This window comes from Clytia hemisphaerica, unplaced genomic scaffold, assembly GCF_902728285.1.
Source record: "Clytia hemisphaerica strain Z4C2 unplaced genomic scaffold, Clytia hemisphaerica genome assembly, whole genome shotgun sequence".
Lineage (NCBI taxonomy): Eukaryota > Metazoa > Cnidaria > Hydrozoa > Leptothecata > Clytiidae > Clytia > Clytia hemisphaerica.
Genome location: NW_027104551.1, coordinates 1,636,464 through 1,662,448, shown reverse-complemented (window position 1 = coordinate 1,662,448; position 25,985 = coordinate 1,636,464). Strand labels below are relative to the sequence as shown.

Here is a 25,985-nt window from a genome sequence, read left to right as displayed (position 1 = left end):
TCCTGATACTGGGATCGATTTTTGTGCATTCATTTATAAATCAATAGGAATATATTTGACAAAGAAAAAATTTTGTCAGATAATAACTTTAACTAATAACCTGTACGCATTGATAACTATTTGTTTGATTTTCAGTACAAAACAAGTCGTGTGAATTGGGTGGTTCAATCATCAGCTGTGGATTACCTGCACTTGATGTTGACATCCATGGCTTGGCTTATCAAAGAATACAATATTGATGCGCGATTCTGTGTCTCTATACATGATGAGGTTCGTTTATCTCCTTCTGATCGGTGAACTCATAAAGGTGACCTTCCATGATTGGCGGAGGAGCGGGATTCTGCTGAAATTTTTGCGAGAAATGGTGGAATGCGCCGGAAAGTATGGATGGAACTTCTGAATTTAGATCCAATGCCTGCGACGGAAAATCTGGCTGTTTGCAAAAAATCGGTTGGAATTTTGGAATCAGGACAAATAATCAAAATTTTGGGAATTTCAAAGAAATTCGAGCGCCGGAATTTGGGGAAGAAATAGACGGTATGGTGGAATCGGGTACCGATTGGGAGTAGTGGGATAACATAGATTGTTGTAACTATATTGAATGATTGAGGACAGGAGAAGTTTCTTCGCGTTGGTGCAATGCAACATGCTCCATCCCACTAACCTGAAACGCTCTCTCGTGTCTTCACTCCATTTTTCTTTCTACCAATAAATGGGTATTTCCTTCACTTTTTGTCCCATGAAACAAAAAAAAGAAACCATGGGACACGCATTTTTTTTCTTGTGTTGGTGGGATGGAGCATGTTGCATTGCACCAACGCGAAAAAAACTTCTCGTGTCCTCAATCCTTTACACTTTGGATATTAAAATTACAATACTATTTTCCAATACTTTTTTACAACTCAGGTTCGTTACATTGTGAAGGACAAAGATAGATACCGTTTGGCGTTGGCGTTACAAATCACCAATCTTCTAACGCGCTCCATGTTCGCTTACAAACTCAACCTGAACGATCTACCACAGGTAAGGACTAATCAAAATCTTCGAAAGGCGTGAAGGGTTAGGCTCACAACTATTAGAAAAACTAGCTAAAAAAACTAACATGTCACCACAAAATCATACTATCCGTCTAGTTTACACAAAAACGCACTGCCAACGAGAAGAAAACTGCTAGTTATTGTATGTTTCCTAAAAAGTTGTCTTAATAAGGTCTCAATTTTTCAAGCATAAGTGAGGTGGACTTTAAATGCATTCAGTGGGATCGGAACTCCATCATTAAACTGCGAAAAATATTTTCCTGGGTCTAATTCACGTCCTCTCCCTCAAAATATTTTATAACCACTACAGTCAACTCTCTCTAATTCGAACCTCTGTTATTTGAATCTTTCTATAATTCGAACCGAAATATTGGTCCCCTCAGCTGAAAAGTTTTTGGTTCTTTGAAGATCGAATCAGAGAGAATCAACTATACTTTCGAATGGAATTAGTTTGGTTATAGAAGATTTGGCATCGTAGGCCCCTTTACTTTAATGGGCTTTTCCAGAAGAAAGATCTACCCCCACTGTTGAGGATATTGATTTTTCGAAGTATCGAACCCCCTGGATATCCTACTTTATTAGTAAAGACCCCTGGATATCCACTCTTAAAAATATGCTCAACCCCCTGGATATCCTCTCTTATAAAGATGCTTTCCCCTCGATATCGTATTTTTTTACGTGAAAAGACACTTTACGCCCCTGGATATCCGCTCCCTTGTAGATATTTAACCCCCTGGATATCCACTTTTGAGCAAAAATCGTTAACCCCCTGGATATCCGATATCCTCAACAGGGGGGGGGGAGCACGGACTATTTCTGGAAGAGCCCAATGACTTCATGACAATTATTATTCGGGCTTAAAAAGTACATTCTCATGCGAAAAAAGCTTCCAAACAAGGGGCAACCTTCATTAACTGAGTTTAACCACGTAGAACACCCTGTAATTGCTTACTGTTAGTTGAATTGGGCTGTTTCATTAAAAATCCATACTGGGGGGGGGGGGACGGATGAACCTTTTTAAGTCAAAAGAAAATTCTTGAAAATGTGAGGATACCCCCTGAAAGATTATACTTTAAAGTGACGGTGGACGAACTAAAACCTGTCTTTTGCCTTTTAGAATAACTGTTTACCCCCTCAAAAATAAAATAAAAACACTTCTTTAGACCCCCTGGAAATTCTTCTCAGATTACACCCTGGAAATGTTCGTCCACCCCTTCTGTATGGAGATAAAATGGTATGGCTCATTGTAATTTATCAATTTTTGTTCTTTTTTTTTTCTTCAGTTCAGTAGACATTGACAAAGTGTTACGAAAAGAAGTTGATTTAGACTGTGTTACGCCATCAAATCCTCACGGACTACAAGAAGGTCATGGCATTGGAAAGGGTTTGTATTAAAGATATCTTATATAAAACATACATATAATGAAAACGATAAAACGATAATACTCCTCCTGTTTTTTCTCAAGTCTCATGGCAGTTGAAGCGAAATAATGCACCATCTTTGCTGAATAGATAATAGTTCGTTAACGACAATTTGATCAATCAATATAATTCTCTCACTTCCTCGTTTCCCGCCACATTCGTCCTGATTGAACAAATTGCCGGTGCCGAGATGTACCAGTTGTCTACTCAGCAAAGATGGCGCATAATTTTGCTTGAGACAGGGAAAGAGTAGCTCTAGTTGTTCGTTAAATAGTTACTTAAAATCATCCTCGCCAGCTCAAAAGGACCATTTTATAAACATGTTTTTGTACAATGTTCTTGTTTTGCTTTAACCTTTCCGCCCCGAAAGACGTATCTGATACGTTCGCCATACGTTCCGAAAGACGTATCTGATACGTTTTTAAGGTGACCTTTATATTTGGTCGGATTACGCCCCAACCGTCATAGGTACGGTAAAACCGATTAAAAAATCGGAATCAGCGTGAAATTTCCGATAAGAAACAATCGGGGTTTGTTTTGGTATGACGCAACATTTTTCAAAAATAGAAATGGTAGACCAAGCTATGTTGCGTGATTTTGTGAAACTGGAGGAGGCAGAAAGTTAGCTACGAAAGTAAGGGTTTATAAAAGTGTTTTAGAGTTTTATTTGGCTTTTCAAAAGTATGGAATTGTATTACCTAACTATAAAGAAAGCTTCTAAAGAAAAAAGTAAGTGTTTTTATTAATTTTTCAGTTCTCTATAATTTTTTGAAGTTTTGCACCAAAAAATGACTTTTTCGCGACATTGTTCTTTCATATACCTTTTGTCTGGCTTCATAATTTCTGTCCAAAATTGTTTGGAGTACTCAGTTAAACATATTTAGAAAGGGGAAAGGTAGGGCTTTCCAAAAATATAAGGGTTTTTTTCTGAAGTTAATTTTTCAAAAAGTTATAACGGTTATCGTGAAAATTGCATTTTCATCAAAAAACGTTGCGCGCAGGCGGGCTGAAGATATAAAAATGTTGCGCGCTGGAAAGGTTAAAGGGTTAAAAGGTACTTAAAATCAGCGTCCTTTCTTAGCAATTTCTTAAATATTTGAGGCTGGAAAAAGCCCGGCCTTTCTTTTATCTGCTTTAGGTAGCCCAATGCGAATCGGTTATTGAATAGCCTCTATGAGTTTTATCAAGTTTTTCTTTTTTTTTTCTTTTCAGGGGAATCTTTGGACATTTACCAACTTCTAGAAAGGACCAGAGGAGGAAAGTTTGATTGAAGTCTGTATCCTGCTTATGAAGGGAAGTACATTTATTTTTTAAAAGATAAATATTTTTTGTATGATATTTTGGACAATTAGAATTTATTCTTTTGTATTGAAAACGATGAATAATCCAGAAATCTTTCGTAGGTGTTCTTCTTTGGTATGTAGTCCTACATTAATTTTTAGTAATGGGTCAACCCTTAGGATCGGTTTGATTCTTCGTGAGGTAACTGTATGTGATTGATTCGAAAAAAGTTTTTATGTTAAAAAAGTGACGTTACGGGCAAAACTCCTAAAATACTCCCCCAAAATTCGTAAAAAATCTGCGATTTTTCTAAGTTAAATTCAACGAAAAATTATTGATACTATCGTATAGGGTATGAAATTCTGACCAAAAGAGTACTACAGCAAGTCTTGTAATAAAACTTATTACAGAAATTTGAAGCTCAAAATTCAGTCAGTACTCTGAGTACTCTGGGACTATAGTCAGCAAGACCCGCGTATAGGATAGAATTTTTAGTTAAAACAAGTGTATTTTGGAGTTGTATGATGGTAACCAGAACACCCTTAAGAAATGGGAACCTATCAGGTTTAGATTCTTAGATGGTTGAAAATAATTTAAGATTTAGCCATGTAAAAAAATGCATACGAGTTTTGAAAATGGAAAAAATAATGACTGGTATGTATATGATAAAAATATAAGATTTAATTTTTATAAATTATATAATATATAATACATAAGAAGATGATAATAAGGTCTTGATTTTGGACAAAGCGTTTAATACGGAAAATGCTGTTTAGCAGAATCTGTTTGTGTTGGAGGTGGATTTGCGTGGCTTTTTCAAGAATGGCATTGGTGAAGAAGACTGATCATGACTCCATAGTTTTGTTGTCTTTTCACACCGTTGCTGTATTTTCCGTCATCCATTTGTCGGTTTCCGAACCATTTTCGTCGACCGTTATATGGTACGTTCATTGTTCGGTCACGGTTGTTACTCTGTTCAACACATTTTTCTTTCCCGTTGTATTTTTCGTTTACTCCTCGGCTATTTGCGGTTTTCTGTTCTGCCCGTTCTCCTTGTCGACCGGTTTTCTTCTTTACGATTTTCATCTTCCGTCCGAATGTTTTCCGTTCAGTCATCTTACGTTCATACTGGATTTTCTCATTGATCATTTTTGATTTATTGGTTCCTTTGTTGCGAACTTCTTCTTCCAGTTTTCGTTTCTTTTGATTCTCGGTCGCTTCTTGACGAAGTGTGGAAACCATATCACAAATGTCTTGAGGAATTTTATTATCAGAAGCAGATGAAGCGATGTCATTTGAAAAGTCAGTATAAACGGCGAGTTCAGTCTCGTAGATCTTCACACGTGGAACAAGTGTTTCTTTTGTGGAAGAAAGTTCACGCTCATAAATTTTCGCCGTTGGTGCATTTGATTGTTCACCTCTAGTAACCTCTTTTTCACCACCAGTAACCTCTTTTTTACCACTAGTAACCTCTTTTTTACCACTAGTAACCTCTTTTTTACCACTAGCAACCTCTTTTTCACCACTAGCAACTTTTCGATGGGAACATTTGAATTCGTCAAACACCAACATTTCACCGAAAGCAAACGACAAACGGTCAATATCAGGCGAAAGTTTCTTGTACACCGAATCTTGACTGTCGTCAATTTTATCCAGAAACTCGAGGAAATGTTTGGGATCATGGTTAGGCTGATATCCAGTGATCTTTGATTCCAATTTAATGTCCAACGAGGAGGGTTTCTGAAATTTGTTTTTGTTCTTTCGATGTTTTTTAAGGTCGTTGAGATAAGGGTGATATCTGTTTACGGCGTGTTTCTTCACTGAGAAGAAAGCTTGTGACTTGGGTTTCTTAGAGTTCCTCAAGTCGTTTCGAACAAGAGATGGGACGTTAGAATGGCGATACATACGATATTGGATCATTTCTTTCATCAAAATATTCGGACACACTTTTCCGAATTCGACTGTTCCATTCATATTTTCACTAAATCAGCTGATCCGGAACTCATCAGGATATGAAGATTTTCCATTTTGAAAACCAATTTTTGAAATTCCAGCATTGACTGTAGATAGCATTCTGTTATCATTGGGTAGGTAGAAAACCTGGCCCACCTCTCTGGCCCGGGCCATATGGCCTACCCTTGGCCCACCCTTTGGCCCACCTTCAAACATTTTTTTCCCCGATTTTATTCTCGGACAACCAGGTTATAATGATATGTGTGCCTCGGGATGCGCTATAATTTCATTATGATTTTATCATAAAGCGCGTTGTCGTTATTGCATCAGCCGTTTTACGACAAACAATTGGTCAAATCTTCTAAATGCTTTGAGAATTAAACGCTTTTTTAATAAGAATAGTGTACTTTGGATGAGAGGGTCGATTATTCTTAAGAAAGTGCCAAAATTGAGGGTGAAATATTCTTAACGTAGGTCTTGTCTATCTGAACAAGGGATCAGACCCTTAAAATTTTTAGTATAATTTAACAGAAGTCAGCCTAATGGTAGCGCATTGTGCTCTCACACTAGAGATCCCGAGTTCGAGTCGGGTTCGGGTCAACGTCAAAGTTTTTCGCCAGGTTTTGATACTTTATGTTTTTTGGGTGAAGATTTCGAAAAAAGGGGTCCGAAGTCCTGAAAAGTTGAAGAAACAGCGCTACGGGGGTTGTTAGCACCCGTACAGGACTTAACCAGACCCTCTCCCGGGGGTCCCCTTAATCTATGTCAGATGTGTAAAATGCAGACTCAAAACTTTTTATTTTTTTTTGTTTATTTCAGTCTCGTTGTTTTTCTAAATGCCAGAAAAACCAAAGTCCAACCTCAGAATTGGTTTGCAGATTTTCAGAATGACAAGAATTAAATCTTTTTTAGAGTTGTAAGGTGGGCCAAAGGGTAGGTCAAGGGTAGGCCATATGGCCTGGGCCAGAGAGGTGGGCCAGGTTTTCTACCTACCCGTTATCATTGGTTTGCTACAAGCAACCATCTTGCATTTCCAATTTTCTTTCACAATTTTATAAGAATTCAATAACAATTCTCTTAGAGCGCACTTACTCCAAGCGAGAGAGAATTCAAATAATTTGAATATAATTTCTTTGGAAACTGACGCCAAGATATTCCTTCGAAAAGTTATTTGACGTCTAGCCTATCTCTATCCCAACACGCGATTTTTTGATCACTATGTTGTAAGGAACGGTGTCGAGGAAAAAGCCGTGGTCGTCTGGTACAGGCTATTTGACGTCATAAAGATGTGTTTTGAAAAAGTGACGTCGATTTTTTTAATGAGAGAAAGTAACGACAGAAGTGAACTTTTCCTGCATTGAAAAAAAGCAAAATGTCTTGGCAAATTTGGAATGTTTATATAATATCAGATCTATGATTCGAATCTTCCTGTCACTTGAACTAAAACATTGTAGCTGGAAATTCGTATGAAATAGTTTTCGTAATCCAAAGCTTTCTTAGCCTAGATACTAGACGTCACGGCTTTTTTCTATACGCAGTAACGTCTATATGCCACTTTGCGACCTTTTCGAATATTTGGAGACCAGAAAACTCTTGTTCTCTTCAACCAAGGAACTAATTGATTAAACTTATTTGGCCTTCCACGCTACCATGTTTCAATGAAACTTCTCATAAATTGACTACCATCAAGTTATATCGATTTTGATCAAAATGTCTAGAAGATAGTGACGAATGTAGCAGTAGTCTTCGATAGAAGACCAATTCTCTCGGATCTAATGTCAACTTGCAAGGATAATTAACCGAAATGACGGGTTCTGAGAAAAATATCAACCGATTTCTTGACGTATTTGAGGCAGTAATGTTTCTTTGGTTCGTTTATAGCCTTGCAATTTTGTTAGATTCGTTTCCTTGTTTCTATGGGAAAATATTAACCGAACACGTGACTTTAATCTGACCAGCCAAAAAACTGAGGATTATCATGGATCAACCAACGGATCTGGCGAGACTCGAACTCACAACCATGCCATTCGCGGGCCTTTGCTCTACCATTGACGCTACGGGTCCATGTGGAACCTGAGGACTCAATTGCCACTCGGTAGAGCTGGAAGTGAATTCTTGTCTACTGACGGGTCAGAGACGGTGAATTGGGAGAAATCCATCTCCGCATTGCTAGTGTGTTGGTATCCACCAACTACTACACTAACGGAAGGTTTGGGCATGCGACCACAGATATTTTTTTTTCAGAAAAATCAAAATGTAAACATATTAATTAGAATTTTAATGAATCGTTGAAAAATAAGGGGGATAAATGCATTCGGATACATTTTTCTTAAAATCTTCTTGAAAGTTCGAAAATATTCAACGACTAGATTACTCAAATTAAGTTTCAATATGCTTAGGAAAGAAATGCTAGTTTAACACATTTTTTTCCAATTTTTGTTGGGAAAGACCTGGATAAGTTGTCAGATTATATTTCATCTGGATGATGATGATGATGATGTCTTTTATAGTGCAGTCTAAATGTGCCAAAAGTCATAAACATTGTGCACAAGGGCGTAAAAGCATGAAACTTTGCACAATGGTAGTTTAGGGGTCAAAAATGGATTTAAATCTCAGACCCAAAAAATTGGCACCTGTTTGTGTATTTTACAGACCAGAATAGGTTTTCAGGCTAAAATGAAAATCTTTTTCTCCAAAGTATGTCATGTTACATACCGTTGGTAAGCATGTTTCATGCCCGTTCAGAAAAACATTACAACCCATATCTGAAAACGAAGCCAATAAAAGTTATCGGGGAAGGTTGTTTAAAAAATGACCGAAAATGACGTAATTGCTGATGTCAGCAAAAATTCCAGGACCACCCAAACGTGTTTATTTTTGTGAAATTCAATAGAGTACCTCTCAGGTACTAAATACTATTGGTTAGATCAGCTGCAAGCTTATTTTACAATAGTTTTTTTGAGTATTGTTAGGTTGACAAATTTTGCCTTAGTAATGCTCTACCATGGGCATGCCCAGTGCAAACCCTTTAGCCTAAGGCTTTCGACCGGTCATGAAAACGCCATATTCTATGTCAAGTGAGGTTAACTCTCAAGCAAAGCTATCCATTTGGTCCTCTATTGAATTTCACAAAAATAAACGTGTCTGTGTGGTCCTGGAATTTTTGCTGACGTCAGCAATTATGTCATTTTCGGTCATTTTTCAAACAACCTTCCCCAATAACTTTTATTGGCTTCATTTTCAGATATGGGTTGTAATGTTTTTCTGAACGGGTATGAAAAATGCTTTCCAATGGTATGTAACATGACATACTTTGGAGAAAAGAATTTTCATTTTAGTCTGGAAACCTATTCTGGTCTGTAAAATACACAAACAGGTGTCAATTTTTAGGGTCTGAGATTTAAATCCATTTTTGACCCCTAAACTACCATTGTGCAAAGTTTCATGCTTTTACCCCTTTGTGCACAATATTTGCACAACTAGACCGTACTTATCAAACACTCGATTTTCATTGCTTTTGATAGTTGAAATAAAACTTTTAACTCAAAAGTCATTTACGATTACCCAAATAAAAAAGGACGGGCATAAAAGTGTAATAGGCTTTTTCAGAAAAAAAATGAATATAGGGGTTGGAGGATATAACATTTTGTGGAAACTTACCCCCTCCCCCTGGACATTGTGAGTTTTGACCCCACGGAAATTCAAAATTACCCTCAAACAGAGCAAGTTTACCCACAGACCGGGCGGATTTTGTAGATTTTTTCACTATCCCCCAGACACTACAGTATATCCTCAACACTGGGCGAAATAAGACATTTTCAATCCTGGAAATATATTGAAAATGTGATATTTCCATATACTTTTTTTTTTTCAATGAAACTCATTGTGAAATATGATATTTCCTCAACTTTGGAAATATAAAAAAATCATATTTCCAAATTTACAAATGTATATGGCTATATGGAAATATCATATTTTCAAGATATTTCCAGGATTGGAAATCTCTTATTTTGGCCAGTGCCAACCCTCCCCCCCCCCATATACGGACATATTCTGGAAGAGCCCAATGGGTTCTTAGAATATTTAAGGGATTTTTGATTTTTGACGGAATATTCCTATTAAAGTGTTCTCATAAAAAAAGTAAAATTAATTCACCATTCACCATTGAGGAATTTCTATCAATATGGCCACCAATGGTGATTTGAAATTAAAAATACCAACAAAGTGGCTTGTTTTGAATGTGCTAAATATATTTCAAGTTTCAATGAAGGTACCATTAATAGTTGATTCGTTTCTACTTGGCAACTATAGTTAATAGAAATTTATGTCAATCAAAACGACATACACGTTTTTTTTTTATTAGAACACCTAAAATTTGGCTGAGCCTGGATGTGCTTATTTTTTTAGCAATTTTCAGCCTAAAATGTTCTTAAATGCGTTCTTAATTTTTCGGACTACTTTAAATCGACAACATCATGCAAAATAAAGAACACTTAAAGTTGGTAAAATTTGCACAATATTTGACTCTCGATTTTAGTAAATCCATCACTAAGTTTGGTTAAAACTGCTTGAAAAGAGGAAAAAATTGTAGTTTCTTGTCATTTTTTTCCAAACTGAGGCTGGACATGTTCTTACGATGTTCTTCATTTTTCGACGAATTTCAGCCTAAATATTCTTATAAACTGTGTTCTAATAAAGAAAAAAACGTGTAGCAACTGTTACTTGTTTAGTTACTTTGTTTTATTAAAATCCATAGAAAAAAACTTCTTCAATAGTATGAATGGATTTTCTTTCCTTCATTTATTATCCGTATTTTCACTTACATATTGAATTTAAATTAATTTTACCTTCAAAGTCTTATTATTTTGAAATTAGAGATGTGCTCAACATGGATTGTTGTGTTATATCAATACACTGAAGATTTGTGAATATTAGTGGGACACAATGAAATTAAGTAAGTGGCATTATTCAAAAGTATATATTTCATTATTCTAAAGTCGGGTTTAATAACAATTGTCAGCTTGATTATACATTTCTCTTAAAGAAATGAGATGAAATTAAAGTAAAATCTTGTTGGAAAGATAATTCAGAGTAGAATTTCCTAAATCTTTAATTTTACCCATCAAACTATCTGCCTTGTCGTAGCTTCCTCCGCAGCTTGTACTTCCCGCTGATGAACAATTTGTTTTTATATTTTGAAAAATCTTGCCGTGACAGTCTATTTCGGCTAGATAGATTTTGTGTCTCATTTTGTTCCTGTTTTCTTAAGAATAGTAAATAGATGCTTGTGAAATATATCTTCGACACGGAAAGGTAATCCATACCCTGCGCCCATCCGTAACAAATAAAACTCTGCGTTATCTTTCCTATGAAGAAGAGTTTTGCACATGTTTTTTTTTTTTTTTTTTTTTTTTTTTTTTTTTTTAAACATTATTATTTCCTTGATCTCCAAAAGATATTGGTTCTTCTTACAAGAAAAGTGTTATATAATGTATATGCTGTTTGTATAAAATATATAAATAACTAAACTAACAACTCGAACAGATACGGGAAGAAGGACTCATCGGAAGGAATAAGGAAAACTAAGTGAAGCTCGGAATCAGAATACTGAGATATGACGTTTGAAAGTTTGTTCGATTAGTAATAATTAAACTGGATAACGGCTTGTTCGCAAGATAGTCGTCCTAGATAAATTATGGCAGACCGCAGACAGTAAGAAATAAATAAACTATTCTTAGATAAATAATATCTCGTAAATATATTATGATTTTATATAGGCCGAGGACTAGGCATAGAAACAAGATTGTGAGAAGTGTGAAAAAAAAAAAACAAAAAAAAAAAAACTATTGTAGTTAATTCGATGAGGCGTTTGGGTTGAGGAATGTGATACGTCGCTAATAGAATTAATTGCTAAATATTAAAAAAAAAAATAATAGATAAATAAACAAAAAAAAAACTGAGGATATGTACGAAAATGCAAGAGGAGTATGCTGGCTCAGCCTTATTGCTAAAGATATATATAGATATAGATATATTAAGCATAAATGTAAATAAATGTTAAACTAAGTTAAAGCTCAATGTGTCAAAACCTAAGGTAAGCTTCAATGAAAGGAAAGGATGAAGTTAGGTTAGGATCTTGAAGTAGTAAAACATTAGAATTCACAACACTGTCAAGAATATAGTTATTGAGATACTTAGGTAACTTCGAATAGGTGATTATTCAAAAATTTCAAAGATCAAATTGAATTCAATGATTTAGCTATTAATGCCCTATCAAAATAAAATTTCCAAGCTAGATTTGCAAAGCTATCTTTTGATTCGATATGCTTTATGTTAATAGGTAAATCATTAAAACATGTAGCACCCTCGTGCTCAAAGGTACCAGCCACACGATTTCTGTTTTCTACATCATGCAGAATAACGTTTTCAGAACGCAGCTCTCTGTCAGGGTTGGTTACTTTGGATAGGCGTAGGTAAGATGGCCAATCGGGGTTATGGAGTGCGCTGTGTACGGTTTTTGCCATGGCGAGGTCGATCATTTCGGTGACGGGTAGCCATTTCAGCTCGATAACATCTTTGATGGAGGCGTGACTCTTCAGCACAAAACCAGCCGCGGCGTTCTGAACTTTCTGCAAACGTTTTAGTTGGTATTTTGCAGCATCTGAAAGTAGCACAGATCCATACATTACACGTTTTTTTTTTTTTAAGAAACTAGTTTTACCAAGCAGCCTCAATGTTTCTTAAGAAATCGGCCTTTTGAGCCTTAAATGTTTCTTACATGTTTCTAAACTTTTTGACATAATCAGCCTTATGAAAGGCTGGATTGGAAGGTTCTTAAAAAACCGAATTAAAAAATGTTATTTTCTCATTCTCAGCCTCAGCATGTTTCTTAGATGTTTTTTAGTTTTTAGACATTCTGAGCCTCATGTTTCTTAAAAGTGTGTTTCTTAAAAAAAAAAAAACGTGTAATTTGCTGAGGACCAAAGACTCCACTAGCATTTTACGTTGGTGCCAGGTTGTGATGTTTTGAAACTGTTTCAAGTTACGAAGTTTAGCAAAACAGCACTTTAGCGTCTGATTAACATGATCAGTCCAATCAAGATGCTCGTTGAATTTGACGCCGAGAATCTTGAAGTTCTGGACTTTTTCGATGTCTTGGCCGGCACTTTTTATCTCGGTGACCAAGTCAGCAAGCAAGTGGCGTTGTGCTAGCTGTCTGGTTGAAAATACAGCCATTTTTGTTTTCTTAGCATTCAAACAGAGATTATTTCGGTCCGACCACTGGTTAATGTTATCGATCTCTATCTGTACGGATTCGATGGTATTCTGTATCTCTTTGATTTTTGCGTGACGTAGTAGTGTTGTATCGTCAGCGTAGAGAAGATAGGTACTCTGACCATTAGTGTTTATTGTGGTAATGTATAAGTTAAACAGAATAGGGCCGAGTATACTGCCCTGTGGAACACCAAACTGAACGTTTAACTTGTTAGACGATTTGTCGTCGATCTGAGCGTACTGTTTACGGTTGGACAGATAATCACCGATAAGAAACAAGACTTGTCGGGAGAAGCCAAGATTGTTGAGATGCTCCAGTAGAGTATGATAATCAACTGTATCAAAAGCTTTCGAGAAATCGGCAAAAATCGATAAGGTCACTTCACTTCTACTCATAGCAGCTTTAATATCATCTTTCAGTTTAAGTAGAACAGTTGTGGTTGAATGAGATTTTCGGAAACCGGATTGACTGTCGAGGTAAATAGATTTCGTTTCAATGTGGTCTGTAAGTTGTTGAAGAATAACTCTTTCGAAAACCTTGGATAGGATTGGTAGGATGCTGATGGGTCTGTAGTCGACTAGTGATTGGGGATCGTTGATTTTGGGTACAGGGCAGATTCGGCTAATTTTCCAGTCGTCTGGAAAAGTTGACGTTGTTATACAGCTGTTGATGATGTGAGTCAGGGGTGATGCGAGGTATTCTGACACTGGTTTGACGAACTTTGATGGGATATTGTCTGGGCCGGTTGAGCAGTCCGATCTCAGTTTTTGGATGGCTTTAAGTACTTCGTCATAAGTCGCATGGCGAAGATGGAAGTTATCTGGATGATCAGGTAACTCGCGAATAAAGGATTTTGAGAGCTCTCCAGCATTCTTCCCCGTCGTGCGAACAGCAGTTGAATTGAAGAATTTGTTGATTTCGTCTGGATCGATACTCATACGTTTCAAGCGAGGGTGAAGAATTTTGTTGATGACATTCCATGATTCTGAGGAAGTTTTATTTGCGAGAAGGTTTTTTAGAAACTTTTTCTTTGCATCTCGGATATTTGATTTGAGATCGTTTCTTGTCTTTCGGAGCTGCTCCAGCTGTACGGCGTTTCGATCGTTTTTCAGACTCACTCGAAGTTCTTCTTTCTGACGCTGCAGGTTTCGTACATCTAGATCTTTCATCCAAGGAGATGACGGGCGTGTCAATTTAACTTTTCGTATAGGTGCATGGCGGTCAATACACTCAGTGATTAGTTTATTGAGTGCACTGACCTTATGTTAGTAATTTACGTCTTTGCTAGGCGTCATGAACGGAAAAATACTAAATTCTCCTTTTTTTTCCTTTTTATAGTTATTGTATTCATTGCTGGTCCACCTTGTCATCCACGCCGTTCTTGTGAACGCAAGTAAGTTTCCTCGAGAAATTCCTAAGAAATTTCTATTGTGATACTCCCGAAACAATCCCAAAATGCATCGCTTTTTTAGGAAAATCAAATACTCCGATAAGATCTATTGCATGGTTCCATGATCATTTTTAGGGCAATTTCATCATGTTATTCTTATAGTGTACATTCTTATAAAAACGGAGCGTGTGGTACAATCCAATTATACAACATGATAAATTCTATACGTTCCTTCCCTTCATTTACAGCTTGCAGGAGTAGCTTTGATTTGGTGAATGGCTATTGCGTCAAACTGTTAGGATTAAAAAATTTTAATAATGCAAGGAAAGTCTGTTATAAGATGACGCCAACTGCTGCAGTCCCCCATTGGGCGGGAGATGATGCAAGCATCTTCCGCGCCATCGAACAGTTGGGCGGAGACTACAATAATATGAAGGTTTGGGCCAGCGGTGTTTTTATAGGGACAAAATATATGTGGGGAGTTAATTGTAAGTATTTCTACATTTTTGTCATTTTACTTTTTGTTTTGTTTTTAAATGTTTTGTTAACTTCCGCCATTATGAAAGGGAACGCTTGTAAGGAGGATCGCCTCTGTAGATTCGAACGTTTGCTTCCTTCCTAAATTTTATTCCATATTATCCATAATAACTACGTAACTGAAAGGTTTTTCTTTTAATAAGAGTGATATCATTTGCTTACTCATCAATCTTAATTTACAAGCTTTTTCACATTGGATTGACACAAATGTGGAGCAAGAGGGAAAGAAAAACATTTTTTTTGTTTATTCATAGCAACTGATTAAAAATAGTATTATTCAGAATTTGTTTCTACTGGTAGAAGTAGTCTAACACAGGACATTTTTGAGTAGCTACGCTCCACCACAGAGACATTCAGAGTTTTGCATAAAAATGTCTGAGACACGGTATGTTGCCTAACCGTAACAGACCGAACTTTTCTTTTCAGTCAGCGAAAAAGAGTTTGGTACAGGCTAACTGTTACCATGGTCTAAAGTGTAAAGTGTTACAGCAAAGCGATTATATTACGTTCAATTTAAAAGTGTTGCCTATTGCTCTTAGTGTGATATAGATTACCTATGGATAAACATATTCTGTTTGGTCTTTTTAGATGAGACTCCAGTCACCGACACGACGAATTGGAAAACATCCGCCGCCCCTGGAAAGTGTCTTAAGTACAAAGTGAACAAAAAGGACAAAAACAATGGTTATGCTTTGGCAGATTGTACCCTATACACCTCACTCTTGTGCCAAAGAGAAAAAAATGGTACAGTAATATCAGTCAACTCTCCTTAATTCGAACCTCTTTTATTGGAATTTCTCTTTAATTCGAATTAAAATATTGGTTCCCTCCGCTGGAAAGTTATCCAAAATATTTTCCGTAATTCGAATCTTTCTATATAATTCAAAAATGTCAAAGTTGCAATACAATAAAACTGAGCAAAGATTTTCGTAGTCTCTATAGATAAACTTCCTATAAGAAACTCTTTCCGCTAGAGGATTAGCCCAGCAAGGCACACAAAGTTGTTTCAACGTTTGTCTAACGTTCACAACGTTCATATAACGTTATATTAACGTTTAAACAACGTTGTGTGCCAGCTGGGCAGAAGCCTAATATTTTCGTTAATATTAAAGAAAAATTCTCCTATTTTCACCATAGCTCTCGGAAATTGTCCAACCCCTTTTACAGGAAGTGCATTTGAAGTTGGGAATATGTGTTTCAAGGAGCTTGATACAACGGGAGTTCCAGGAGATAACGAGTATTTTTGTAATAGTCATGTTCAAAATGATTATGTACCCTTCATGTCACAACCTCTCTCCAAAGAAGTGATGGATGGATTGTCAACCGATGTAGGAATGCCTGTGGATGTTTGGACACCATTCCAAAGGCAAACCGATTACTCATACCTTGGGTTTGAACAATAGACAGCTCCAGGCTTTTAAACTTTACTCTTGGTCTATAAGCACTGCTATGGGCGGCCTCTTAGTGACCCCCACCGGGAATTATCGCTTTTTGATAGGAATAGAAATTTTAAACAAAAGAAGTTCATCAATAGAGATTGAAAAAGAAGAATGTTTAAAACACAGCTGATTGGCTTAGGTTTCGAAACTCTATTGTTCCATCAAAACTTTAGTGCGCATGCGATGTATCCGGAGAAATTCAATATTCAAAACAAGAGCAGTGCGCATGTCCCGAAAAATAGGAGTTTTACGCTCGAAACGAAGGAATATATGACGTAGCCTATTTAAATTTTAAAAATCCGCAGACACGTGTTTCGTCCTTTCAAGGGCTTGTCAGTGCGGCTCGGGATAGCGAGGGTTCAATCCTCAAAATGTCCGATATAATAAGGACCTTGGATTAGCAACCTAGACCCGCAAAAAAATTAATTGATTGATATAAGAAGTGATTTCTTTATGATGATTTAATGCCCTCATTTTCTGCCTTTTTAAACTTTTTTGTAAGGTAATTATTTTTTAGCATTTAGACCATAACTTTTGATCTAATTGACCAAATTTGACAAACGACCCCTCGAAATTTAAGTTTATCTTTCCTATTTTTAATGCGAAATTGATTCTTTAAAAGTCCATAAGACTCGAGAAAATTCACTTCGACGGACTTTTTTCTGGGACACCCGAAAATAAAAAAGTGCTAAGTTATCGAATACCCTTCTTCTTCTAAAATTATCGGAAAACAAAGTACAGCCAGATTAAGACTCAAGTCGAGGGCATGCCCTGTTCTAAACTTGGATACCTTAAGTTTAGAACAGGGCATGCCCTCGACTTGAGTCTTAATCTGGCTGTACTTTGTTTTCCGATAATTTTAGAAGACACTGTGTCCAGGAAAGTATAGGTGAAGGGGTCACCATTTTGAAAATACTACTTAGAGTTGAAGTATTTATTTATAAGTTAGAAACCATCATGCGAAACAGTCTACCTTAGTCTGAATCGCAGACCTCTACAAAACTCCAGGTAGTATAAGGAGCACGAGTCTGCTAGTGGATGCCAGCAGCCTAAGTCCACCTTGGCTAAATCTAAAAACGGAAAAACTACCACATACTCTACCGGGCCACTTTAATCACACCATCCAGTCTATGTACAAGCTTTAAACACTAAATGTAATATTGGAAGTTAATAAGCGTTTACCTTCGAAATCCATATAATAAGCATTAAGGCTAAAATTTAGGAAATCCTTAGCTATCTAAGGCTTGGACCAAAATCGGGATTGCTTATAGAAAAATGTATAGTTGGTCCCTTCACTTAGAAAATCATCCAAAATACTTCCCGTAAATTATAAACTATAATGCCTATAATTATAAACCCGAAGAAATTCTTGGTCCCTTGAAGATCGAATGAGAGAGAGAGAGAGAGTCAACATGAAAAACATATTATTTTACTGTCCGCCTTAGCAAAAGCCAAAAATGGAGTAATACCATATACTAACGGACCACTTAACCGCGCCATCCAGTCTATAAAAAATCTTAAGTGGACCCCGAAGAAGATGTTTGTTCCAATTGAAGATTGAATTAATGAGAGAGTCGTCAATAATGCATCATTTGTAATTTCTCTTCTTCTAGACGGGTCACAAATTTCACCCTAACACTACTTTTATGAGAACGCTGCAACTAAATGTCTAAAGTTTGATGGTCGTAATAATGGGGGTCTGGTACCAGCTGATTGCACAACAAATATTGCAACTCTTTGTTACTATGGTAAATAGATTTTTCATGGTTTGTTAAGTTACGTCATTTCCGCCATTAGCATTATTAAAGCAAACGTTAGAATCTGTAGATGAAATCCCTTACGAAATTACGTAACTTGAAAAAATATGAAAAACCTCCTAGACGTTAGATGTTAGATGTTATCTCCCGATCAGGAAGGGCTACAGTGGCGTCTTCATAATTCTAACATCCCTGTCTCGCAGCCCCGATGGAACTTTATCCCACAGTGGAGATAAAAATTTCTTTGGAAATCTCAATGAGGGTAGAAATTCTATTGTCCTTATAAAACCCAGTGGAGATGGTTTTGGAGAGAGAATTCTTTTAAATTGAATTTCGAATAAACATGTGATCAAAGTCAATTTCCCAGTGAGTTTGAAATTGGGGGTCTGGAAATTGGAAGGCATTTTTCCCACCCGGGACGAATTTAGGACAAAAGTGGGTCTGTGATACAGGGGTGGAATCAAATGTCTTCTAAACTCGAAAAATTTATTGTCCCTTCATTTAACAATGCCTTCTAAACCAATCTGCCTAACTTGAAATATCAATAAAATTCTAAAAAATTTGTGTTCCTTGTGCCTGTCGAGTTATGAAGACTCACTGTATTTCAGAGAGAAAATTACCCAATGTTGTGGAGGTCATAATTTCAGCCCCGGGATTTCAGCCTTATGGAGTCGTTTAAAATATCAGAATAGTCTCTTACAGATAGGCAAAACTTCAGGGGAGGTCACTGAAATTTACACAAAAAGAGGTATCTGAAAATTTTCATCAATATACTGATTTTCCAAAGACGATCTCCTGAACAAAAGATGAATAGTTTTTTTGGGAAAGCCCAACGATATCAGCGGGGAAATCTGTTTATTTGTGCAGAGTTTACAACCTATAAGAAAAGCAGTTGCCAATAAATTTTCGAGGAAAGACCTCTTACTCTACCGCCGACTCTATTGGCTGTAAATTCACTTCTGTAATAAAAATCTTTCACGAATTTTCCTTCGGCTTGGAGGATACCATTTACATAGTAGATTTTCTAGATTTTCCTAAGGAATAAAAACTCCTCTTACAAAAGAATGCTCAAAAGGAGCGAACTTTTCCATGGAGATCTGGTACATAATATTCTACCAATTTATTTAGATCCTAATGTTCTATGGCCTGAAGACACCGCTGATGACCTTGACATTGGTGGCGCTGGCGATAATTCCATCCCTTTGATAGGTCAGAAATCATTAAACTTTAAACTTGAATATGCTTCCCGTTGGAATGCTAAAACAGGCTGTTCCAAAAAAATTCCACACAGGGGGTGGATGGACGAACCTTTTCAAGTCAAAACAAATTTCTTGAAAATGTGTTCCCTGGAAAAATGGCAAAATTTGCAAAAAAGGCCCTGGAAAAAATTAAAGTGAGGGTGGAAGAACTATTCCCAGTCATTTACCCCCTGGAAGTTTAAGAATAGCTTTATACCCCCTGGAAATTCTTCACCCCCTGAAAAATTTTCGTCCACCTCCTGTATGGTTATAAAATGGAATGGCCCATTGTAACGATAAAACAAGTGGTTGGTTCAAACGAATAAATAGTCTATCTAATCTGATATTGAAATGACTACAGATATACGATTTTAGTTGTTGTTTTGCAACATCTAGCACTGAAGATGGTTTTACCGAAAAGCTTTTGCTGGAAATAAAAATAAAACTTGTTGTATTTTCAACTTAGAAACGCATACGTCTTCGGATAACGAGGCACAAATGTTTAAGTGTTTTTTATTCCCTTTTGCTGCGTGGATACTAATGACTAATAGTCACTCAGATACTATACTACTAACGCTCGAACCGAAGGCGTAGTGGTATGGTGGTTATCATCCTTGACTCCTGCCTGGGAGGCCAGAGTTCGATACCCACCGTGTCTCTACGATTCACTTGGCAAGTGAATATCCCTTTGCCCGGGTCAACTCATGCCATGTGAGGAGAATCGGGAACCATAACTCTGATACAAGAGTGTGGGTAGATTAGACAGACATTGTGACGTGCAGTGACACTCGTAAGGTTCGACTTCGCGTGAGCATCGCTCTCCCAGTGTCATACGCCATGGCTTGACAGCTCGGGTCTGTCAAGTCGCAGTGTCTGTCAGCGCCGTGATTCCTACTTCTTCGTGGGTAGGACCCGTCCCAAATGCATTTGGAGGGCTCAATCTATCTATCTATCTATCTCAGTCTATCTATCTATATCTCTACTAACGCTTGAACCAAAAACAAACCGACTATTTTTGTGTACTTACATCATACGATAATACTAACTTGATTATATCTTGTCTTACTCGCTATACAGAATGTGGTCTGGACAACGTTAACGTCACGGCGTATAAAGGGTATGCTGAAGCGTGTTACGATGCCGTAACTCATCCGGAGACGTCACACGGAAAAGCAATGGCTTATTGCGGTGAGCTTCAAGGAACATTGCCTTCTATGGCGTTAAGATACATTTATGAAAGATTCAATAATTTTACAAAAACACTTGGAATTAATGGTACGGTATGGATCGGGGGCCACGATCGAATTGAGGAATAGTGTGGTCGTGTTACAAAAGTACAGGCTGTTTGTAGGAAAAAAATAATATATAGCTGAAACTTTCTCCAGACCTTCTCTATAGGATGCTTATGCCTCAGGAAAAAATCCCCTAAAATCCCACTGGTGGAACATCCCTTTTTTGGGCAATTTTTTTTTTCCCCAGGCAAAACCCTAAGGTCAAAAATTTTTGAAAATTTCAAACTCTTTTTGAGACAACATCATGTATACCATTCGAAAGGTCTTGAAAAACTATATAGAAGACTTTTAGACGGGTATAGCCGATTAGATTACCTAACTCGAGATAATTCACGTAGAAGATGCAATTTTTGGTCAATTTTAGACCAAAATGTGGCGAAAAGTTCTTGTGGATTGACTTTCTGGTTACCCCATATAAACACGATGTGACATGAAAGTGAAGAGGCATGATTTGTTGGTTATTGTTTGATTTCTTGACTTGTATATCTCATGGCAAATGGGATAGCAAATGACTTTTCATGTATTGCTTGGCTCTACATATGATACCTCTAACTTTGAACACCTCCAGAATGTTGAAAAAAGCATTTTATGAGATAAGTTTTGATTGTAATTTTCATGGAAATTGTTAAGCGACAGATTTGACTTGGCGTCAGTTTTGTTTGGTTGATAAATCTTTAGCTTCACCATGACCGTGGGATGATTTTCAATAAACTTTTGTTGTTATACACAGTCACTCTTACACATGATGACTCAGCCATGATTGGTATCAGACAGTCAGAATAATGTTGGAAAAAAAACATTTTACGAGAAATTGTTGATAGAAATTATATTGACTTATTTTTACAATTTTGGTGGTGTGGGTTTTGTTGGTTGATAATGTTTACACCGTGGGATCCTGTTACGGTATATTGATTGTTGTTTGTTGGAATACACCGTTTAACAGTCTCGCCATCTCCACCGTAGAGGCGGTAGGTAAAAATGCTCACTTTAGTACTGTGGCTGGAAGGTTAGAGAAATGTAAGCATTGCCATTTTTTTCCTTCCTTTAAAGAGAATGTTTTAGATGTTTGAACATGATAATAATGACAATTTTATGTATCTCTCCTGAAAATTTCACAAAAATTCATCTAGAGGAAAAGAAGTTATGATTAAAAGGAGTTCTTTACCTACCATTTCTCTGCTGGGTTTTCTTATGAGAACTGGATGTTTACCTACCATTTTTTACGGGGGAGAGTGAAGTTTCTTGCGGTTGCCAAAATCAAAACAATAGAAAATTGTTCATACGCGTGCGCAACCGACACCTGTTAAACGGTGTATTGATTACCAAAAAAAAGAGAACCTTTTTTTGATAAATACTTTATTTTTTTCATGAACCGTGTGGATGGTTGACATCTTTCTCTAGTCTAGTCTTGTAAACCAATGCAGTGTCTGTTTTCAAATCTTGAATTCTCTATACCTACTGAACTAAATAGACTTTTTTTTAAAGTGGCAGCCATGTTGAATAATTATGTACTCCAGCATAAAAACAATGATACAGCCATGCATAATTTTTAAAATATGCATGATACAGTAATTATGCATGGCTGTATCATTGTTTTTATGCTTGAGTACATGATTATTCAATATGGCTGCCTCTTTAAAAAAGGTCTACTGTTTACAAGCTATTTAAATGCTTTAAAACTTTGAGCCACATTTTTTTCTTTGTTGCTATTAAAGATAGATTTTTACTTGGTCGTAATGTAAATTTATTGTAAAGTTTTAGTTTTTGATTTTAGTTCATCTGCAGTAGTATTTTTTCAGTAATCCTTAAATCTTGTGAATAAAGTAACATTTAACCAGACTTATTGCCCTCATTATATTCAAATTTGTATTTTTTTAGGACTGATAAGTACATATTTTTAAACACCAAAACAAAGCAAACAACATGCCAGTTCTTTCTGGAAAAATATATATGTATACTTTATTATGTGTGCTTTTTTATATATGTCAATAATGACCTTCATTTTTAAGGAAATATTTAGTCGCAATTTTGCGATTCTTGTTATTATTATTATTGTATCAGTATGCAGTTTACTATTTACGAATTCCCCAGAAAGCTCCAAGTGTAATCAAAGTGAGTTTCTTTCGAAAGAAATCTTTTACATTATCCCCAAATGTATATAAACTATTAATTATGGAAATGTCACTTTTAATTGAATCGAAATAATAGACAGACTTTATGTTATGATTCTCTATCACTGACTCTTTTTAAAAAGCATTGATAATATTTTTTAGTTGTGTTTTCAACGACGGGAATAAAAATATCAACTTTTTGAACTTCATCCAAGATCTTGGATGGTCGTCATGGTTACTTTTGTCTTTGTTGATTACGTGATGAATAGAATCTCGATTCGTCGGCACCGCGTCAATATATGCTTTTGACAATTTTGACCTGTGCTTTTCACGGTACTAAGTACCCCCAGTTAGGCAAAATGGGTGCCGGGTATGTGCGAGCCATAATAAGGGTTCTTGTCAGACGCCCTCGAAAGTTCCTCAAAGGAGTACAAAAACCATTAACAAACAATTGAGTCTCTGTAAGGGTTCCAAAATTACCCAAATAAGAAAAACTGACTCCATCAAAGGGTCATAAATTCCTGAATCTTAGACTAAAATTTATGAACATTCTGGCTGAAATTTTGAGGGAATAGTCTCTCTTCTCTTAGGGTGAGAAAATGTCCAAAAATGGCCTCGTTTACAATAATGATGTAATCCGTCATTGTAGAACCGGTGAGTATCTCGTTTACCGCCTTTTTTACAAACCGGTGGTAAACCCGAGGTCATCTCCGACTATATGCTACCGTGAAAAGCACAGGCCGAAATCATATATCGACGCCTTGCCGACCAATCCAGATTCTATTCAGCGCGCAATCAACGCAGAGAAAAGTAACCATGACGACCATCCAAGATCTTGGATTAAGTTCAAAGTTGATATTTTCATTTCCGTCGTTGAAAACGCAACTCGAAAATGTCATCAATACTTTTTAAAAAGAGTCAGTGATAGAGAATCATAAAATAAAGTCTGTCTAATATTTCGATTCAATTAAAGTAACATTTCCATAATTAATAGTTTAGTAATTACTGTTATACATTTGGGGATCATGTAAAAAGACTTAAATTACACATGGGGGTTTCTGGTGAATTCATAAATAGTGAACTGCATACTGCAATATAGTCTGGTAGACATTAAAATGGTGTTATTTGCTATTCCTCTTTGATTCTTTGTACAGTGATTAGATTGACACATGCGTGATAAGATTTCTATTATTGGTTTTCAGAGGTTAAAATTTTCTGTGAAAACTCAACCTCTGATACTCAAGGTAACTATATGCCTTTAATTGTAAAGCTAGAATTATGAGTCAAAGGGTGATGAATGGGTGCTCCGGATTAAGAAAAGCTCAATTATAAATGGGAGCTCAGGATAAAAGGAAGGCTCGGTTGTGAACTTAGAGAATTTGTAAACCCAGGTATATGGGGTAGAGAAGGCTCAGTTGTAAACCCAATGTGATAGTGAAGTACTGGTATTAGCGACTGATTACGGTGATGGTTACACGACTTAGGAAAAAGCTAACTATAAACCCTTTGTTGATGGGCATTCGGGATTAGAGAAGGCACAATTGTAAACTCAATATTATTGTAGACTTGGGACCAGGAGAACGGGATTTTAAAAATCAATAAAAATGATGTTAATACTAAAAATGTCCAATTTTGAAAATTTCAGAAAAAATGATTTTGTTGCAACAAAAATAATATTTGACATCAACAATGAAATCAACTAAAATCTATTTCTGGCTCTTGGGAAAAATCAAAATATAATAGCCGCATTCTTTTTCACCGTCCAACATATTTCTGGCTCTTAGAAAATATTTGACGTCAATTATTTTGAATTTTATGACGTTTGATAAACAACGCAAGATCTCGGTAATTCCGGGGATAACTCGCATAAAATAAATCGAAATTAAAAAAAGAAAGAAAAAACTACCCCTAAGTTTTGACCTAAGGAAGGTGTATGCCAAATTTCAGCACCGTAAACCAACACATAAAATACTGAGATTCTAGCTGAACTGAAGTTGAGAAATATTACTGTGGTAAAAAACCAGTAAACAAAGCGGTAGATTTTCATAAGCTATTAAGCAGTTTTTAGTCCAGAAAATTCTAAAACTAAAAGACATTATTTTGAACTTTTCAAAGGGTTCTCTTCTGTTCACAATTTGACAATTCGGTCCTTATTCCGTGGAAATCGACGACAAAAGAGCCTGTCATCATTTACTCGATGGAAAAATTTGCCTTTTTTCTTTCGAGTTAAAATACGTTATATAACTCGATGAAAAAATTTGCCATTTTAATTTCGAGTTAAAAACAACATTTTAACTCGATGGAAAAAATCATTATTTTTCTCTCGAGTTAAAATGAGGAATATAACTCGATGAAATTATTTGCAATAAAAAATCCGAGTTATATAACTCAAGAGGAAAATGGTCAATAAAAAAACCGAGTTAAAAAATAACTCGAAATAAAAATACTTCATTTTTTTTCGAGTTACGGGCCTTAACTCGAAGATTTCATAACTCGAAGCCATATAACTCGATCATATAACTCGAGGATTATGTGCCTCAAATTTTATCACTTTAGCGAATTGATGCATTTCTATTTTATGGTGGACCACTTTCAATTCCTCACTTTTTATTTCAAAGTTTCTTTAACAACATAAAACAACAAGGGGGTGAAAAATCCAATTCCAAACAATAATATCTCTGGGGGGTGTCTGTTTTCGTGATTTTTACGTTTTTAATTTAGTTGGTTAATTGGATGAATAAAAACGCAAGTGAAAAAAATAAAGAAATTTTGTCTAAACGTTCTTTTGCACTGACAGGTTTCAAAAGTTTTTGTTTTCTCTTTCCAATCTTTTTCATTGGTGACACCATGCCTAATAAAGTTTGAAGATTTTATGGTGTCAAATCAAATTTTATTTTATTTTGAAGCTAAAAATGAAAATTGGGAATTTACAGAACATTTTACGTCTACTAAAGCTCTATTATTTAAGATTTTTGGACCTACCCCGGTGGGGTAGAGGTCCTATAAATTAACCGATGTCCGTTCGTATGTCTGTGAACTATAATTCAACTCGGATTTTCAGCATGCCCACAATCGCACCCACGGCTCTAATAAAAGAGCAAATCGTTGGCGTTCGCTTCGATGTTTCTTTTCGCGCCTTTTCTTCCCCAAGATGGTAGACGAAACGGTGGGCAAGTAACGCTGGCCATCGACCACTGACTACCCTGGACCGTGCAATCAGCAATATACCCTGGACTTGGTTGATGGTTGGCT

At 36.3% G+C, this 25,985-nt stretch overlaps 2 protein-coding genes and 1 long non-coding RNA gene across 3 annotated transcripts in view; all 3 read left to right on the top strand.

The window, feature by feature from the left end:
• Window positions 1–3,857, top strand: part of LOC136822839 (DNA polymerase subunit gamma-1-like) — a 63,116-nt gene extending 59,259 nt beyond the window's left edge. Inside the window, exons 16-19 of the mRNA XM_067079153.1 lie at window positions 136–270; window positions 907–1,023; window positions 2,321–2,421; window positions 3,672–3,857. Coding sequence (XP_066935254.1) covers window positions 136–270; window positions 907–1,023; window positions 2,321–2,335 — 267 coding nt within the window. The 3' untranslated portion in view covers window positions 2,336–2,421; window positions 3,672–3,857. The remainder of the gene's footprint in view (window positions 1–135; window positions 271–906; window positions 1,024–2,320; window positions 2,422–3,671) is intronic.
• A 6,713-nt stretch (window positions 3,858–10,570) lies between these two features.
• LOC136822928 (uncharacterized) lies at window positions 10,571–17,034 on the top strand. Its single transcript, XM_067079233.1, has 5 exons — window positions 10,571–10,647; window positions 14,308–14,362; window positions 14,608–14,847; window positions 15,485–15,640; window positions 16,034–17,034. The coding sequence occupies exons 3-5, from the start codon at window positions 14,700–14,702 to the stop codon at window positions 16,297–16,299; spliced, it is 570 nt and encodes a 189-aa protein (XP_066935334.1). The 5' UTR covers window positions 10,571–10,647; window positions 14,308–14,362; window positions 14,608–14,699; the 3' UTR covers window positions 16,300–17,034.
• A 197-nt stretch (window positions 17,035–17,231) lies between these two features.
• LOC136822934 (uncharacterized) lies at window positions 17,232–21,601 on the top strand. Its single transcript, XR_010848964.1, has 3 exons — window positions 17,232–18,083; window positions 19,221–19,301; window positions 20,408–21,601. It is a non-coding gene; the product is annotated as an uncharacterized lncRNA (long non-coding RNA).
• The last annotated feature ends 4,384 nt before the right edge of the window (window positions 21,602–25,985 follow it).

Coding starts and splice junctions, on each gene's coding strand:
- LOC136822928 (XM_067079233.1), top strand. CDS start 14,700: ATGACGCCAACTGCTGCAGTCCCCCATTGGGCGGGAGATGATGCAAGC. Junction 14,848..15,484: donor ATATATGTGGGGAGTTAATT/GTAAGTATTTCT, acceptor TGGTCTTTTTAG/ATGAGACTCCAGTCACCGAC. Junction 15,641..16,033: donor GTGCCAAAGAGAAAAAAATG/GTACAGTAATAT, acceptor TTTTCACCATAG/CTCTCGGAAATTGTCCAACC.